This window comes from Athene noctua, chromosome 2 (assembly GCF_965140245.1).
Source record: "Athene noctua chromosome 2, bAthNoc1.hap1.1, whole genome shotgun sequence".
In the NCBI taxonomy this organism is placed as follows: Eukaryota; Metazoa; Chordata; class Aves; order Strigiformes; family Strigidae; genus Athene; species Athene noctua.
Genome location: NC_134038.1, coordinates 157,895,498 through 157,912,688, shown reverse-complemented (window position 1 = coordinate 157,912,688; position 17,191 = coordinate 157,895,498). Strand labels below are relative to the sequence as shown.

The 17,191-nt window shown below is 53.0% G+C and overlaps 1 protein-coding gene across 8 annotated transcripts in view; it reads right to left on the bottom strand.

The window, feature by feature from the left end:
• AGAP3 (ArfGAP with GTPase domain, ankyrin repeat and PH domain 3) overlaps nucleotides 1-17,191 on the bottom strand; it is a 147,226-nt gene that overhangs the window by 65,598 nt on the left and 64,437 nt on the right. For 7 of the 8 annotated variants that reach the window (XM_074900851.1, XM_074900850.1, XM_074900853.1 and 4 more), the window contains 2 exons: nucleotides 12,221-12,348; nucleotides 2,012-2,167 (listed from right to left, as the gene is read on the bottom strand). In XM_074900851.1, the coding sequence (XP_074756952.1) occupies nucleotides 2,012-2,167; nucleotides 12,221-12,348 (284 nt within the window). The remainder of the gene's footprint in view (nucleotides 1-2,011; nucleotides 2,168-12,220; nucleotides 12,349-17,191) is intronic. The other variant, XM_074900856.1, reaches the window with a different exon arrangement.

The following is a 17,191-nucleotide window of genomic DNA, read 5'->3' as shown; positions in this document are numbered from 1 at the left end:
TTCCCTGCTCTTCCTGGCCCTGTCCCACTGCGGGAGGAGGTGTCGGGAGCTGCTGCTGCTGCCACGACCAAAAATGGGGCGAAGACTTGAACGTGAGCCATGTATGTGCACCAGCACAAGAGCAAGCAGGTGAGCGTGAGCCCCGGCACCGCGGCGAGTGAGCGCGAGCCCTGATGAGCGCAGGTGAGCCCCACAGCCAGGGTGAGCAAGCTTGAGCCCAGAATGAGCGAGCAAGCGAGAGCCCTAGACGGATGATGACGTCCACAGCAAATAAGCGTGAGCCCCACAGCAAGCCGCCCCCCCTCCCACCAACGAGTGTGTGCCCACACCAAGTGAGCTGAGCATGGGGCTCCAGGAGGAGTGAGAGAGCGTGAACATGAGCTGACGGCGAGTCCGGAACCCGTCAGGACGCAGGCGAGCAGGATGGGTGGCAGTGCATGAGCGCCCGCGCGCACTGGTGCAGAGCAGCAAGCATGAGCGAGAGAAACGGCGGGGAGGGAGGAGAAGCATCCATCAGCACTGAAGTGCAACAATAAGCATGACCATCGACAACAGGAGACCTACAGGGCATCTTCGGGGAGGCACACAGAGGAGGGGAGGGCAAGTAAGGAAACAACCATGCGTGAGGAGCAGTGGTTCCGCTACCAAGGGCGGTGCGTGCTGGGAGGGAGGAGGAGGAGGATGGTGGGGGACAGCCGACCTGCCAGGCAGCCTGAGGAGCAGGGCCGGGGCCCGGGCCATGTGCATGTGCAAGCTGAAAATGGTGGGGAGAGCATGGAGCGCACAGGACATCCGAGACGCTGCTTCCAGGATGTCAGAAGCTGGGGGAGATGGGTATGCTCCCATCACGAGGAGTGGGGGGAACGCTGGATGCCAATAGTGCAGTGAGAGGGAGGGGGCACGGGGTGTTGTGAATTTATGAGGTCTGGTCCAGAGCAATGGCAGCTGTTCACACAGGGTAACATGGTGCAACATGTACAAGGACCTCGTGGTGGCCAGTTCCACAGACAGCAGACATGGGTGTACTGAGCAATGGTGGCTGGAAAGCACATTTAGATGGGGAGGAGAAGAGAGGCCTGAGCCCAGCACATTTACAGGGGCACCAGGGGGGAGAGGAGCACATTTACATGGGGAACAGAGGCTATCTACGCTAGACACGGGGACTAGGAGTACGTGTGTGCTGACAGCAAGGGGAAACTCGTGGGCTGTGCTAACAGCGAGGGTAAGTGTGTGGGCAGGACTGTGTGCACGTGGACGGGTGTGTGCATGGTGTGAGAGCGTGCTGAGAGGCAGGCTGCAATTCAACCAGCAGAGAGAATAGCTGCCAACATACCCTGCACCAACCTGGGGCCCTCGGCTTCGCTGGCTCCCTAATGCTTCCCCTCCCTCCACACCCCACAGCAGTTCCCAGGCGTGCTGCTCGAGTCCCACAGACGCAGGGTTTGGGTACTGGAGCGAGCAGGGCTCAGTGCTGCGCACTGGGCTCTGCACAGCGCTGCCTGGCACAGCTCGGCCGGCACCAAACCAGAGGCCCAGTCTCCAGCGGCTTCACACCATGCTCGGGGGACACGGCCCCAAGGAGAGGAGGAGCAGAGGTCACTGGCACTGTGCACGCACAAAGCGCAGCTCTCCCTGGTAAAGCTGGGAGAGCTCTGCTCACGCGCACACGCTCCACACACACACACACGAGCGTACCCCGTGCACGCTCCTATGTGTGCGAGGAAGGGCTTGCTCTCAGGCGCTCCCCCACGCACGCACACACCCACCAGCAGCAGCTCTCGCTCCGCTCCGCTGTCCCTACGCACGTAGAAGGCTCCCTCCCTGCCGCACACCCTGCCGGGACACCTCCCCCTGCCCCACCACGCACCCCACCCTGTCACCCATCCCTCCCTGGCCAGCACAGCGAGCTTCACCTAGAGACTAGTGCACAAAAAAGGCTGCTGCGGACCCACTCCTGTCCCCGCTCTTTGAAAACTCATCCCAAAGCTCCTCCGACCCCAGGGTCGCTTACCGTGAATATGTTGGAGCGTCGCTTCGACTGCTTGCGGATGGGGGTGGGTGTGTTGGAGGCAGCAATGGTCTCGATCCGCAGCTCCCGCTGGCTGATGCTAGGTGTGGAGGGCACGGAGGAGGAGTAGTCACTGAAGGCTCCTCCACCGTTGGTGGCCTAAGGCAGAATAAGACCGGACGGTCAGACAGACAGGCAGCTGCCCGGAGGCACCACTGCGGAAACACCTTCCACTGCAGAAACACCTTCCAGCCTTCCACCTACAGAGCCTCCAACACTGGGGGCGAGGAAGTGCAGCATGAGAGACATCCCATACCACGTGCTGCTCTGGCCCAACAGGCTGTTTCCCTTCTTTCTGCTCTAATTTTTCCAGTGGTACAATGTTAAAATTTCAAAATCAGCAGTGAAAAGCAGCAAATGGACAGAGAGCTGACACTGGCTGCCAGGGAAGCCCTTCCAGACAAAGCTCTCGAGCGAAGGCACGGAGGCAGCAATGAACCATGCAGCCCTGAACAGCAGCAGCTGGCTCTCTCCTCAGAGGGACACAGCTGGGGATACTTCAGCGCACTCCCTCTCCAAAACACAGAGGCGGTGCAGCTACCCCTCAGACACGCTGCTGGGGAGAACCCTCCTCTCTGCAGAGGCCAGCCTTCACCAGCCGTGAAGCTGCGAGGCAGCCCAGAACATGCCTGGCTCCAAGTCCCACTCAGTCTCTTCCTTGTCTCATGATGACAGCTACGACACCAACAGGGATGTGTGTCCCAGTGAGTCAAGCCTTCACCTTTCCAGTGTCCTGGAGCACGGGGTGCCACAAGCCAAGCTCATGCTCTATGTAAAACACATCTCTGTTACTGGTTTTGAGGTGACCCCATGCAGACCTCAAGGGTGGCACACACGTCCTGTGACTGTGGACCACCATGGCCTTGGCTGCAGTGGCCCGTGTCTGGGAACATGTGGAACAATACGCTGTGTCTCCACTAACAACTCACTTGGCTTCAGGGAGAGGGGAAGACATGTCCTGGAGCACAGACATTATGAGGAGCGGCTGAGGGAACTGGGGGGGTTTAGTCTGGAGGAGGCTGAGGCGAGACCTCATCGCCCTCTACAGCTCCCTGAAAGGAGGGTGCAGAGACCTGGGGATGAGCCTCTTGAGCCAAGGAACAAGCAACAGGACAAGAGGGAATGGCCTCAAGCTACCCCAGGGAAGGTTTAGACTGGCTTTTAGGTTCTTTGCAGAAGGGGTTGTTGGGTGTTGGAATGGGCTGCCCAGGGCAGGGTGGAGTCCCCATCCCTGGAGGGGTTGAAGAGTCGGGCTGACCCAGCGCTGAGGGATCTGGTGGAGTTGAGAACGGTCAGTGTGAGGTTAATGGTTGGACTGGATGATCTTCAAGGTCTTTTCCAACCGAGATCATTCTGTGATTCTGTGGGAAGATCTAACGATGCAGTTTGTGTGACAACCTCAGCAATGCATTTCTGTCAGACAAGTAGCTGCTCACTCCTATTCTGCTCACACAGGCTCTGCAGGCCACGACCTGGCTATGAGCTTACAAGAGGTCCCAAGGAGCAACACCTGTACAAAAGTATCTCAGATCTGCAGCCCAGGACATCTTACTACATATGACAAGGCATGGGGCAGCCTGAGCTCTCTTGGGCAGTTCTGCTGATCCTTGACCAGTATTTGCAAAATAGATTGAAGAAGCTGTCCCTAGAAGGCTAGGAGAGCTCCGGCACCCCTTGCAGGGAGCAGTTCGCCTCCTCTCAGCTCACACAGTTACAACACAGTGCCAGTCGACGACGGCCCTGGGACTTCCTCCACTCCCACCTACTGCTTAGAGCAGAAAGTGCAAGCACATGCGGTACCAGGATCTGCCAGAGGTACTCAGTGAGAAAACACATGCTGTGGCCAGTGGGATCTGAGCCTTATTCTGAGACAAGCAGTTAAGAAACATTAGAAGCGTCGAAGAGGCTGTATAGGCAGAGCAGCAACCATGACCCCGCAGCCCAGTCTCCTAGAAAGAGGCAATTTTAACCCAAGCTGTGAATTGTCTTTGATAACAGAAATGGGAGAAGGCACACAAAAGAGAGCTTCTCTTAAGAGAGGAAAGAGCCGTCCAAGATTCAGCCCAACTTCTTCCTGTCTAGGCAGAGCAAGGGACTTTTGACCAAGGGCAGGTAGGTGTGCCACAGGGAAATCCTGCTCTGGAAGGACTCTAAGATGGACCTCCCTCACAGTAGGGAGGTGAAGCCCATGGGGAGGCACAGTGCCCTGACAAAATGTCCTTGAAAGTCACCATCTCCACGTAGGTCTGGAAAGAGCCTAACACCATCCTGGAGACAGGACAGCACCAAGCAACAGATCCCCTGCAGCCCAGGACTTGGGCTGTCCCGAGCCTGCCTGGAGACAGGAAAGCTTCTGGTGCCCTGAAACACAAAATGAGTGGGAATCTGGTCGTATGTGTTAAAGGAAGTATTAGGATGTATTAGTACTAGGAAGTATTTCTTTGCAGAAGGGGTTGTTGGGCGTTGGAATGGGTGCCCAGGGCAGGGGTGGAGTCCCCATCCCTGGAGGGGTTGAAGAGTCAGGTTGACCCAGCGCTGAGGGATCTGGTGGAGTTGAGAACGGTCAGTGTGAGGGTAATGGTTGGACTGGATGATCTCCAAGGTCTTTTCCAACTGAGATCATTCTGTGATTCTGTAAAAGAGGCCAGGCACTCTGTCCAGAGAAGTGAATGTCACCAGGGAGCTCCTCCTCAGGCTGCCCAGCTGATGAACCCTGTGCTGAACCACGTTCTGCTGCCATGTCCCAGGGAAGGGGACATCACCGGGGACACAGAGAAGCAAAGCAATGTGCCACCTTGCCAGTGACTTTGGAACCTTTAACAGAGAGAGCTGCTGCAAACCACAGATTCAAGACTGCAAATGCTGTGATGAAGGAACAAATGCAGAAGGCTAAGTCTACCAAGTTGAAGAGAATTTGCTGAGACAGCTCAAGTCTAGGATCAGGCATAACAATACGTGTACATTCTGTATTTAACTGATGCATAATGCGTGAAACATGTCAAAAAAAGAAAAAGAATCAACTTGTGAGGGAAGAGATAGCTGATGCTGCAACACAGAGAACCTGTTACCCAGAAAGGTGAGCCAGGCAAGGCTACCAGGAGTCCAGAAACCACTCTCAGGTAGTCTTCAGCCTAAGCTCTGCTTATTTCAGTAACCTTGTCAGCATATTTATGAAGTTATGATTATGGGAAGGATTCACTTCAGAAGAGGCTGTAGAGTTTGAGCTCCTGCCATAGCAGCTGGGACAAATTCTATGGATGTTAGGTGATGGACACTGAAGGTCCTAGGAAGAAATCTTGTTAAACTGTAGTTTACATTTTATATACCCACTGTAAACTTCTTTGTAACTTTTGCCTGGCCAGAGTAATTTTCCTTAGCCCATAAGTTTGCCTAGTGTTGGACACAAGTCAAGGTTACTGTCCTTCTTGAGCCACAAAGGACACGAGCATTTGAGCTTGCTGGTGTTCCAGACACCCAAACCTCAGGAAAGGTCCTGGGGCTGAAGGATGTCTCACACCAAGCTACGAAAGCAACTGTGAGGGCTAGTGCCATCCTGTGAGTTTAGGGGCAGAGGAGAAATTCCCCCAAAGGCAGACAGCAATGCAGCCTCTGGCTACACAGGCAATCCTGAGCCACCACACCGCTCAGCTGAGGCAGACTGCTCCAAGACTTCAGTGGGGATCCAGGGACCCAGGACAAATCATAGGGATGGGGCAGAACCCTGACAGGTCTGGGCAAATACCTTATTTTTGCTCCTGGCAATTCCTTTGTTGATCAACACCACCTGTGGTCACTATCAAAATCTAAGAACACAGCGGAAGCTGAAAACAGTAAAACACACATGGGACAAATCCTTCCTGTTAGAATTCCATGGGTGAATATTGTGAACTTCAAAGAATACTGATAGTGCCATAGGGTGCCCGAGCAGGGAGGAACTCAGCTAAAGTTAAGATGTAGGAACTTGTGACATAAAAAGGCATGAGGTAGAACAAGGAGCAAAGTTTGAGAAAAGCTCTGAAGAGTGCAAACAAATAGCAGCCACCAATTCATCGCCTGCGCAGCAACAGGGAAGAAGCCAGAGGAGCGTATGGGCCATGAAATGGCGGCATTTCCACAAGGAAACGCAAACACCCGATGCTTCAGCTGCCGAGACACACACACTGACTGAACTCTGCTGAAACATGCTGCGACAGGCAGGGAAGCACTCGTTACCCAGCACAGGTGAGCTGCAGTTTGTGATTCATTTCACTTGCAAACTTTAATTTTCCACCTCTTTCATCTGCTCTCTTACTAAAGTCTTGGTAAATGCACTCCTCTGTGTGAGCAAAGAGCCCAAGCAGGACCGCAGGCCAAGGCCATCGGCGTGAAGCCGTGACACCCACGGAGCAGGGCCAGGCTTGCCCGGGCACCCAGGCAGCACGGCAGGACCCAGCAGTGGCTCCCATGGCCCAGGGGACTACACGCTTCACTCCACCAGCCTGCCAGGCTCAGTGTGGGGTGCCTGCGTTACCTCCTGCCAGCCGCTGGGAACGAGTTCCCTGGCAGAAAGACAACCTTCCATCCCACAGCAAACAGGCAACGGTGACTCACCCCACAGCCTGGGGTGCTCCCAAAGGCATCTCAGAGTCCCTGAAGAAAGATGGAGAAAGGGGGAGCAACAGTAAGGAAATTAGGTGGAATAACTCTGCAAATACTGAAAGCATCCACCGGCTTGAGACAATCCCACACCATGCAGGTAAGGGACAGGCACCTGCCAGAAGTCAAAGCCAAGCAGAGAAAGGGGGCTCCCAAACACATGTCACCCGCTCACCCAGCAACAGCAGGGCAGGACACAGGAGAGGAGAGCCTCAAGGGGCCTCAAGGGGCTGCAGCATCCTGGGGGATCTGAGGTGTCTGTTCGAGCGGGGCAGATCCACAGCCCACAAGCAACTGGGACAGCCCAAGGGACAGAGCTGGCATCCCCAGGGGAGCGTGCAGGACTCCTGGGGCTGGCCCTGGCTCCTCCCGCACCAGAGAACCAGGGAGATGCTGAACGCAGTACTCAGGGTCACAGACCTGGCGAGCATGTCTGGTGCACTCGTGAGTGCTGGTGAAAAACCCTGACCACAGCTGAGCTGCCACTACAGCTCCCTTCCTCCCCACCTTGATGCAACAGTGTCCTCTGAGGCATCAGGCACCACTGCGGAATAAAAGCAAAAAAAAACCCCAAACTCCCAAAGACAGAAATGAAACCAGGGCCTTCAGCTGGTTCAAGAACTGTTAAAGAGGATCATCCACACTATGCAAGGACACCAGAGCACCTCACACAGCACCACTGTCCCGAAGCCCTGACAATTTGGAAACATGGCACAATCACGAAGGTTTGGAAACTGGCCACCACCTCACACCAGAAGGAAGTGCTCTGGACAGATGGGTGACAAAATCACCGGGGTCCTCTGGGGTCTCTCCTCTCCCAGTAATTGCAATGGAGTGGCTAGATTGTCAGAAGAACAGACAAGCAGTGGCCATTTCCAAAAAATTTCATTTGGCTCAATGAGTAGCTCAAACGACTTCAAGAAAAGATGTCCCCAGGACTAGGATGAGAGGAAGGGCTGCCTCCCAGCTCCTGCCTGTCATAACAAGCCTTTGTGGGATCACTTGTTCCTCTTTCCAGAATACAAGTGCCTTCTTCACTGACAGCTCCAGAAGACAGCTATGTCCCTGCCCGCATGGGCCAGGAGACCAGGCACTAAGCAGAACATCCTTCTCATCGCAGATGGCACCACCACCTCTCTGGGTACGAATCTATGAACGGAAGCAGACCTCAGCCATAGCTCAGAATCACAGAATGATCTCGGTTGGAAAAGACCCTGGAGATCATCCAGTCCAACCATGAACCTCACACTGACCGTTCTCAACTCCACCAGATCCCTCAGCGCTGGGTCAACCCGACTCTTCAACCCCTCCAGGGATGGGGACTCCACCCCTGCCCTGGGCAGCCCATTCCAACCCCAACAACCCCTTCTGCAAAGAAATGCTTCCTAAGAGCCAGTCTAACCCTGCCCTGGCGCAGCTTGAGGCCATTCCCTCTTGTCCTGTCGCTTGTTCCTTGGTTCAAGAGGCTCATCCCCAGCTCTCTGCACCCTCCTTTCAGGGAGCTGCAGAGGGCGATGAGGTCTCCCCTCAGCCTCCTCTTCTCCAGACTAAACCCCCAGTTCCCTCAGCCGCTCCCCATCAGACCTGTGCTCCAGACCCTGCACCACCTTTGTTTCCCTTCTCTGGACACACTTGAGTCACTCAATATCCTTTTTGCAGTGAGGGCCCAAAACTCAACACAGAAAAACAAACCAAACCAAAACTGAACTTCCCAGCAGAAGGGAAGAGGGAGGATCCAGGAGCAAGGGAATGCTGCTGCTAACAGCCCTGAGAAAAGCAGCCTGCTAAGGGGAACAAAACGCCACCCAAGATGCCATAACTGCCTGGAAGGGACAGAGCAATGCTGCCAGCACACACGGCCAGCAGCATCAGGCAGCACTTCTTGACACCCAAACCTGGGTGCCATTAGGACATAGTGGTGTACAGGCTCCCAGGGGCTCCTCCTGGCCACGCACTCAAGATGGAAATGCCAGTCCTGCTGCTCCCACAAGCAGTACTGAGAAGAAGAAGAGATCCTTCTGTCCCGATGTGTTTGTGTCTTGCCTGTGTGCACCAACACCTAGCTGTAGTACGAAGCAAACAAAAGCTCCTAATTATATTATTTGTCTGGATTCTTTCCACCTCATCAGCATGTTAAATTCTGTGTTCCCCAACCCTTCCTTGAGATCCTTCTCCCTGTGCCAGTTCCTGCTCTCTTACTTGCAAAGGCAAGTAAGAAACCTTGGCAAGAGCCCCATAGCCTCAGGTAGAAAAAGACAGAACACAGCACTATGCTGGAAAGGCCTTGTCACTCATTCATCCTTCCTGACAGCATACAGCCTGTCCATCTCCTCCCAGAGCTGCCCCACTGGATATCTCAGTGCCAGGAGCAGAGGACACCTCCCAGGAGAGAGGGCACCATCCCCAGCCCCATGAGAGGCTCCAGCACTTCTGCATCTCAGCCCTGGAGAGCAGCACCCAGCAGGACTCTGGAGCTGCCTGCTCCAGCTCAGTCTTGTGTTAGGGACAGCTGCTCCAGCTTGTGGGGGAAACCACAACCTTTGGTTTGTCACCACCACTCCAGTGCACTCCTGAGCAGCGATTCCGGGCTCTTGTGCATTCCTGCTGATACCTGTCGGGTCACTGCACTCACTACTGGACGTGTGTCCTCTCACATGGACAGCAAGCCCGCACGCACCAGAGTGTATGGGCTGCTCTGCCCAGGTCCACATCAGAAACACCAGCAATTAGTGAATTGCATCCCTCAAAGCCAGTTGGATTTTCTTAGAGACAGTGGGAAGCAGTTCCAGAACCTCATTCCTGAGCCCAAGTGAGAATGGGGAAGTATTTCACAGCATTTTACGATCACTCCTCAGTTCCATTACTTCACACTCTATTTTTAGGAGAAGTGCTTTTAGTAATGCAAGAGAGATGTGTAAACATCATGGCAAAGATTACTGCAGCAGGTCACTGGGAACCACAAGGGTTTGTGGTTGAGCCACAGAAGACCCACAGAACAGAAATTAACTTTGATCCTCGTTGCAGCGTCCAGGTTTGCTGAACAGAAGAGGGACACAGTGTCAGGCAGGCACAGAGCACGTACAGGGGAGGGAGGACAGAGGGAGGAACTCCAGAAGGACATGGCCTATCATTACTGCTGACACTGCTACAACCCAAGCAATCAATAAACATTTCTTGCCTAGAAAGGCCTCACAGTTAGCTGCAATTTCCTGTTAGCTGCATTATTTCCCTTTAACAGATCTGGTTTCCCACCTGAGGTTTTCCCTACCTAGGTCCCTCTGGCAAAGCTCCAGGAGCACAGCAAGGTACCAAGAGGAAAGGTCCCGCCTCAGAGCCAAGGAGCCAGCATCCACCTCTACAGGGACGCCGGCTGCAAACCAGCCTGAAAGCTACTCTGCAGGGAGGAAAGTAGGGAGGTTTCTGAGCAAACACCTCATGACATACAGTTAGAAACCTCTTCTGATGCCTAACTTTGCTTCCCCATGGCCAGTCTTAAACTCACCCCTTTCGTTTTAGCACCTTCTTTTCATAAAAAGTTCTTTCCTTTCACAGCTGTGTGTTTTGAAGATCAGGTCTGGACCATTTCAGCCTTCATTTTCCTCAGCTAAACAAGCCAAGTGATTAACTTCCTCTTGTGTTAGGATCTCTTTTCCCTCCCACCTGCTTTTTCTACACCCGTTCCAGTGCATACTTATTTACACAAGCAACTGGAATCAGACTGAGGAGTCTGGTATCTCCACTCCCCTCACAGAGGGACTACGTTTTTAGCTTCACTACAAACACGCTGCCGGGTACAGCAAGTGCTGTTAGTACATATTTGTTAGGACCCTTTTCTCATACTCTGGACACTGACAAAAATATTAAACAAGTGTTCAGTTCCTCCCTAAGGAACGCTGCCCTTGGCCATCTTCCACTCTGCTCCCCTTTTCAGTGCAAACTGCCTCTCCTTCCCAACCAGTCTCTGTTAGTAATTGGTCTGCTCATAAAATCTTCAAATTACCAGAGACACTCACTGGCTGCCTCCTATTAAACTTCTCAAAAAGCACCCATACCCAGAGATACTGCAGGGCACGGTATGGCTGTGTATGTTTTGCAAGCAGCTCTGCTCACTCTGCTCATATCCAAAGCAAGTTTTGCTCAGAAAGCCCCGCAGCTTCATCAGGCAGCTCTGACTGTCAGCAAGGTATTCGTTTGCACACAGGAACTTCACCTGAACTTGCTGGTGTCCAAGTGACCTGAAGCACCAGGAAGCTGGCACGGGTCTCTGCAAAAATCTCTGCACAACTACTTGCAGTCCAGCTTCAGAAGACTATACAGTCAGGCATAAATTTCATGGGAGTACTTAAAAATTCTTTAGGTAAGAGTCCAACCAGTGGCTGCAGACACCACTCAGGTTTGTACAGTAAAGATCTCCCCTGTGGTGGTGGACCAGAAGTCTTCCCAAAGCCTGAGAGTCTGATACACTCTGAGGTTCAAAGCTAATCCCCTTATAGAAAAGAAAGCGTCATCCTGGCGGAATTTCTTTTGCTAAACTTGCTTCACATTGTCTTCAGTTTTACATGCTCCTCTGAGTCCTTAGCTACTCTCTTACTCAAAAAACATTTCAAGCACTGCTCAGTGCTGAGGCAGCCAAGGGGCTCTCAGCTGCTCCAGCTACGCCATACCCCATCTTCCATAAACCCAGCTGCTACACTTGCTGTTCCTCAGTCTGGCAGCACCTTGCCAGACAGGCAGATTTCCTGAAGCCCTTGCTACAGATCCTGTGATTTCATATGCCAGTTGCTTCAGAGCTGGAATCTGTTGGCTTGACTGCCCCTGAGGAGCAGAAGAGCCCAGTATCTCACCTTTCTCATCAGAGAGCCAGCTCAGCATTTATGTGGATGCTGGAAACTACAGCAAAGCCCTAATGAAATTTGGTGGCTGCCTAATCTCCTTCACTAGCCACTCACCGTAGCAGCCTGCTTGGCTTTCTGACCTGCCCCTCCTTCATCAGTTCTGCTCCTCCAGAGTCACAGAACAAACACCTCCAGCTTCACCATCTTCCCAAAAGCTAATGCTGTGCCAGAAGAACAGCACAGAGCCCTTCCTCTGGCAGAGGGGAAGAGAAACCTCCTTCTCCTCTGTGCTGCTCCTTCAATTCACCACTGAATTCGCCCCTCCCCAAATACAGCCCCTAAGAAGCCCACCTGTACACGTGTGCAAGACCTTCCAGGGGAGCAGGACCATGTGCCCCCCAGGCTCACCTGCCCAGCCAGCCCCAGACCTCCTTCTGCTCTGCCCAGGAGCTTCCCTGCAGACCGCTCACGGCTCTGCCATCATCTCTGGAGACCACGAGCCAGACCCAATGGTTTGGGCAAGCACCAAGCTGTTCTGGGCTATGGATGACAACCACTGTGCTCTTTCCAAGTGCTGCTCCAGGGCTGTAGCGCAAGTCTAAGGCTAGGCTAAACGCGCTGTGTATCGAGTGAACCGAGGGGGTGTGGAGAAGCACGTGGGGTCCCTGGCTCTGTTTCCCACCTGGTTGATGTGAACAGAAGGAATGGAGGCCGCAGAGACAGACGAATGGCTGGGTGAATTGGGCAGGGACTTGCAGGGGCCGATGGAAAGCTGCTGTTTCTTCCGTAGAGCCACCACCTTCTGAGCCACTGGAAGAAGGGAGAAAGGGACACGGTCAGAGTCCAGAAAGCAACTTTCTCCACCCATGGATTTCTAGAAGGGTTCAGTGAGACCCTTTCTCTGACTAATGCCAACATGTGAGGCTCAAACTGTGCCACCCTGTGTTAACAGGGAGGATTTCTGCAGAACACTCAAACTCGCAGTCCCCACTGCAACCCCGCTGCAAGGGACAGCGTTTGCCTATGGCTGTTCCAGAAGGCAGCAGTGCAGGCTTCCCATGCTGAGCCCCCAAAGGCCACCCCCTTGGGTCTCACTCAGAGCATGTGGACACCAAGAAGCCATCCAGAGCCCTGGGCTGCTACAGAAGAATCCCCGGGCAGACAGTCACATCTTGGGCAGCCCTCAGAGCAGCTACAGGAGCCAGTTACTGAACTGAATAGCCTGGGCAATGCCACCTCCATCAGACTGGGCCCTTGGGACCCTCATGATCTCCAGGTGCTAGAAAAACTAATGTGAGGAACAACTCTCCCAGTTTCTGTGACCTCATTGCCTGATGCCAACAGCCCAAAATTGCATTTCAACCTTCCCAATCTCCTACCTTTTCTGGGAATAAACATCTTGAGCATGACTGCAAACAAGCGCGGCTGTTGGGGAATAAAACACATCACCATTCCTCATTTTCTCTTGCACACTGGCCAGGTCCCCCCACCATCACAGGAGAAACCTTTCAGGTGAACACGACTGAAGGCACTGGGAACATCACACATCCAACCTGGCATGCCTCGTATTGCCATAAAGGAGCTGCCACATTCCTTTTCCAGAAAGATAGAAGATGTTGCACCACACATGTGGTGTGACTGAACCCATTTGGAAAAGCCAGATGTCAACATTAACCGCAAAATCCTGCTACTTCACAGCCACAGTGTCACATCCCATACAGAGAGAGACAAAGGTCTATTGGACCACAGCTGCTACCTGCTCATCTGATAAAGCCGGGAGCCCGTCCAGACTCCCAAGCTAAATATTAGTCCCATAAATAGCAGGAAGCCCTCCTACACTCACCAAACAGACTATATTAACCTGCTGGTTTTTCCTGCTCTCCTCCCCTCCACCCTCTCCTCTGGCCAACTTCATCATTGCCTGAATAGCCTCTCCTTCAAACACTGGCCAGGCACATTGCAAGCCCAGGCACCCCAGGGGTCAGAAAGGATTCAGAAAAACTCCTAATCAACTGCTGTCCTGGGCAAAAGAGCCTGGCAGAGGCTCTACGTTGTCACACCCTGTAACACTAGTGGCAACAATGAAATTAATCACGAGGCCAGCTAGACCACACTGACTGTGATAAAATCTCACCAACTCTTAAGCAAGGCATCTTGAGGTGGCCTTCGCAATTCTGCTTGCCAGGCAGAGGCTATTCCACTTCCTGAACATCAGCCAGACTTTTTCAAGGATAATTTCTGTCATCCCTTAAGCCAGTCTCTGGGATCATTTGCTTATCACAATTTCTTTGGTTGCCATATGCAGCTCTGTGATGAACAACCAACGAGCCCTGCCCCGTCCACAGAACCTCTGTCTGCATACATTGCTTGGCATCTGTTTGCCACACATCACAGGCGGTGCTGCTGAGAGTACTAGCACTTGAGCATCACACAGTATTTTAAAGCGTACCACAGCACCCTGTCCTAGATGTTCTGGAGAAATCCCTCCACGGACACCATCAGGAATGGTCAGCTCTGGGAGGAGTATCTTGACAGAGAGGAAGAGCACATGAAGGTCCCCAGCAATGTGCCAAGGACCCTATGGAAAACACCTTGGGGTGGGGTGGCACCTTATGGAGTCGCAGGGCCTTGCACACACCCCTGCGCACAAACTCTCAGTCTCTCCACTGAAATGCTCCGACCAAACCCTTCCTCAGAAGCATCAATCACTGTCCTGGAAGACATGGCAATGCTACTGATCACCTCGACAGCCAGGAACAAACTCATCCCCGAGCAGGAGGGGCACCCACTGCTCAGCTGTTCCACTCAGGGTGCAGAAACCCAAACAACTGCCTAGGCAGGAGAGCCAGAACCACCCTTGGTCTTTCAAGCTGAAGTCCAAGTCTGCAGCCCAAGGGCTGAGGGGGAACGATGGGAGAGCAGCAATACGGCCAGCATGTCAGCAGCAGGTTCTGGTGGCCGTGAGAGGCTGCCTCGCACCACAGGCTGTCCTCTCCGGTGGGCAGGCTGGTGGCAGGAGAGGAGCGCTCACCCTGGACTTGCTGCAGAAGTGACGCCGGAGAAGTGACTTGCAGCATCGGGCAGCATGTCCCTCCTGTGCCCTTCCAGGATCAGGCCTGGGTCCTTCTTCAGGAACAATGCTGCGGTCATCACTGCCAAGAGGCTCTTGACAAGTTGCTCTCTAACCTCTGCCTGGTATAGAAATATCCTTAAAATGAGGCAACCCCACACCGATGGCTTCTTGCTATTGTCCTGGCATCCTCTAAACCCTATGAGATTTCTGCACACAGGAGCTCTGTGAAGGCAATTTGAGAAGAAAGCCCTTTAGCCATACCACTCCAGAGCCAAGACACGTTCATTGCCAGCCTCCCACCTCGCTGGGAGCTCTGCTGTTAGTGAGGGGACCACACCGACCCTCCCCTCAGGGTGGGTTCACTCTTGGTGAAGTTCTGCAACTGCAGTTGCTGTCTGCCAGCCACTGGACACTGCAGTACGCAGCCCAGCCTGCGTCACTCTTCCTGCTTGTGCCAAGCTCCTCTCCTCGCGGTATCTGAAGCCACAGGCAGCCTGTCCCATCTTTTCACGGAAGCAGTTACTGTGACAACATCTGGTGCTGGAATCAACTTGGAAAGGATGAGAGAAGTGCAGTTCCCACACAGCAAACAGTGTTTCCAAGGGGGATTTTGCCAGGCTGCATTTGAAAAACCAGCAAAGAGAAAGTTACCCCTTTTCTGAATGCCATACATCCTTTTCACAGTGACCTTCAGAAGCCTGACTGCCCAGAGAAAGTCCTCACCACTCTAAAAGATCCAACACAACTACAGTAGTATGTGGCCTAGATCCCTGCACAACATAACCACAAACAGCTTCAGCCCAAATACCCAAATACTGCTCAAGGAATGGAGGAAGGGTCTCTGCTGCATCTGCCTGAGCAGGAAGGAGGGCACCACAAATGGTGGAGCCACCCTGTTCTTGAAGAACCTCAGAACAGTCAGTGAACGTGAAGATCTGAAGTTCTCCTTCTCAGAGCTTCTCCCCTGCACAGCAGCATCATGCGCAAACCATGAAGCATTTGCAGAGACAGCAGCTTGGGAAGAAAGAGTGCTAGCCTCAGTCTCCAACTGAATACCAAGAGGACGGATGGTCGCTCCCACAAGCTGTCATGCTAGACGAGCACGACATTAACCTGCTGTCCAAGAAGGTCAGTGACTGCTTGTTTTTAGACAAGAGAGTGGCCTAAAAGGGCTCCTAGGAACAGAGGTGCAGCTTATGCTCTGTACAGCATGGACAAGCAAGCAGACCTTGGCAATGAAAGCAAGGACTGCAGCTTAGTAAAGTCTTCCCATTGCTGCTGTGGAAAAACAACATCTTCTCCTGCCTGCATGGGGCAGGTTTGCCACGATCTGAGCAAGATGAGGTCTGGCTGGAAAGTGAATCACCACACAGGGCGAGCTCCTCACACAATCCCTGACTGCCAGCTCTCCACCAGATCCCAAGACAGATGCACTGGGACACAGCAGCGCTCACTGGGAAAAGCAGCTTACCCACTCTGAAAACACCTCATCCTGTCAGGGCAGTTCATCTGGAACTGGATCCTGGAAGTCCCTGAACAGCTCTCTGATGCCAATGACGTCTGGGCCAGCATGCTGGGCTCCGCTCTCCTCAGCTCCTCGCCAGCACCTCAGCAGCACCCGCGCAGCACTGTGGTTGACCGGGCAGGTGAGAGCACGGAGTACCTGGGATTTACTCCAGCTCTCCTACTAGATGATAGGTCCCTCCGCTCCATCTGCAACCCCCAATTATGGCACTGCTTCCTCCAGAGCTCCCAGCAGCACACTCGGCCAGGGCGTGGATACCAGCAAAACTGCGCCGGCCGGCATGCGGCCTGGCACGCAGAGGCAGCCTGCTGCAGGAAATGCCCAGGAAACCACAGCAACGCAGACAGCTCCTGCATACACAGACTCAGAGGCCAGAGGGATCTCTTCGTTTTCCAGGCTGACCTATGTATCTCACCAGCCAATAAACTTCACTCAGCCTACGCTGCACCAGCCATCCGGGTATGCAGCAAGTGTCTTCCACAAAGGGACTTGGTCTGGATTTGGAAAAAGTACAAGAGATGCAGAATACAGCACTTTCCTGTGCATTCCTTCCAAGAGCTAATGAAAAGAGAGCTACTAAAAAAAAGTAGTAAGGTTTCCTCAAAATTTTAATTTTACTTAACTTTTTACTTAACATTTAGTAAGGATTAGTAAGGATTCTTTAAAATTTGATTTCGACTGGCTTTGGCTTCTACCATTAACTCTCTGCTAGCCTGCACAGTCTTAGTATCTGTGATTTTGTCCCCATGCAGAGACACTTGTATTTTAGGCATGTGAGATGCTTATGTTTTAGTCAAGTCACCCCTCAGTCATCTTTGATTTATTAAATGGATAAGCTCTTTTAGTCTCTCACTATCAGGTATTTTGTCCAGCCTTTGATTGAGTTTTGCAGTTGAGGGGTTTTTTTTAATCTTATGATTTCTCTGGGTCTTTTTGACACCTGAGTTTGACAGCACCCAGCAATGGTCCTCCTGCTGCCCTGTACAAGAAGCAGAGGCCCTGTACAAGAAACAAGGCAAGAATCCACCCCGACTTCCACTCAGTGCTCTCCTGCT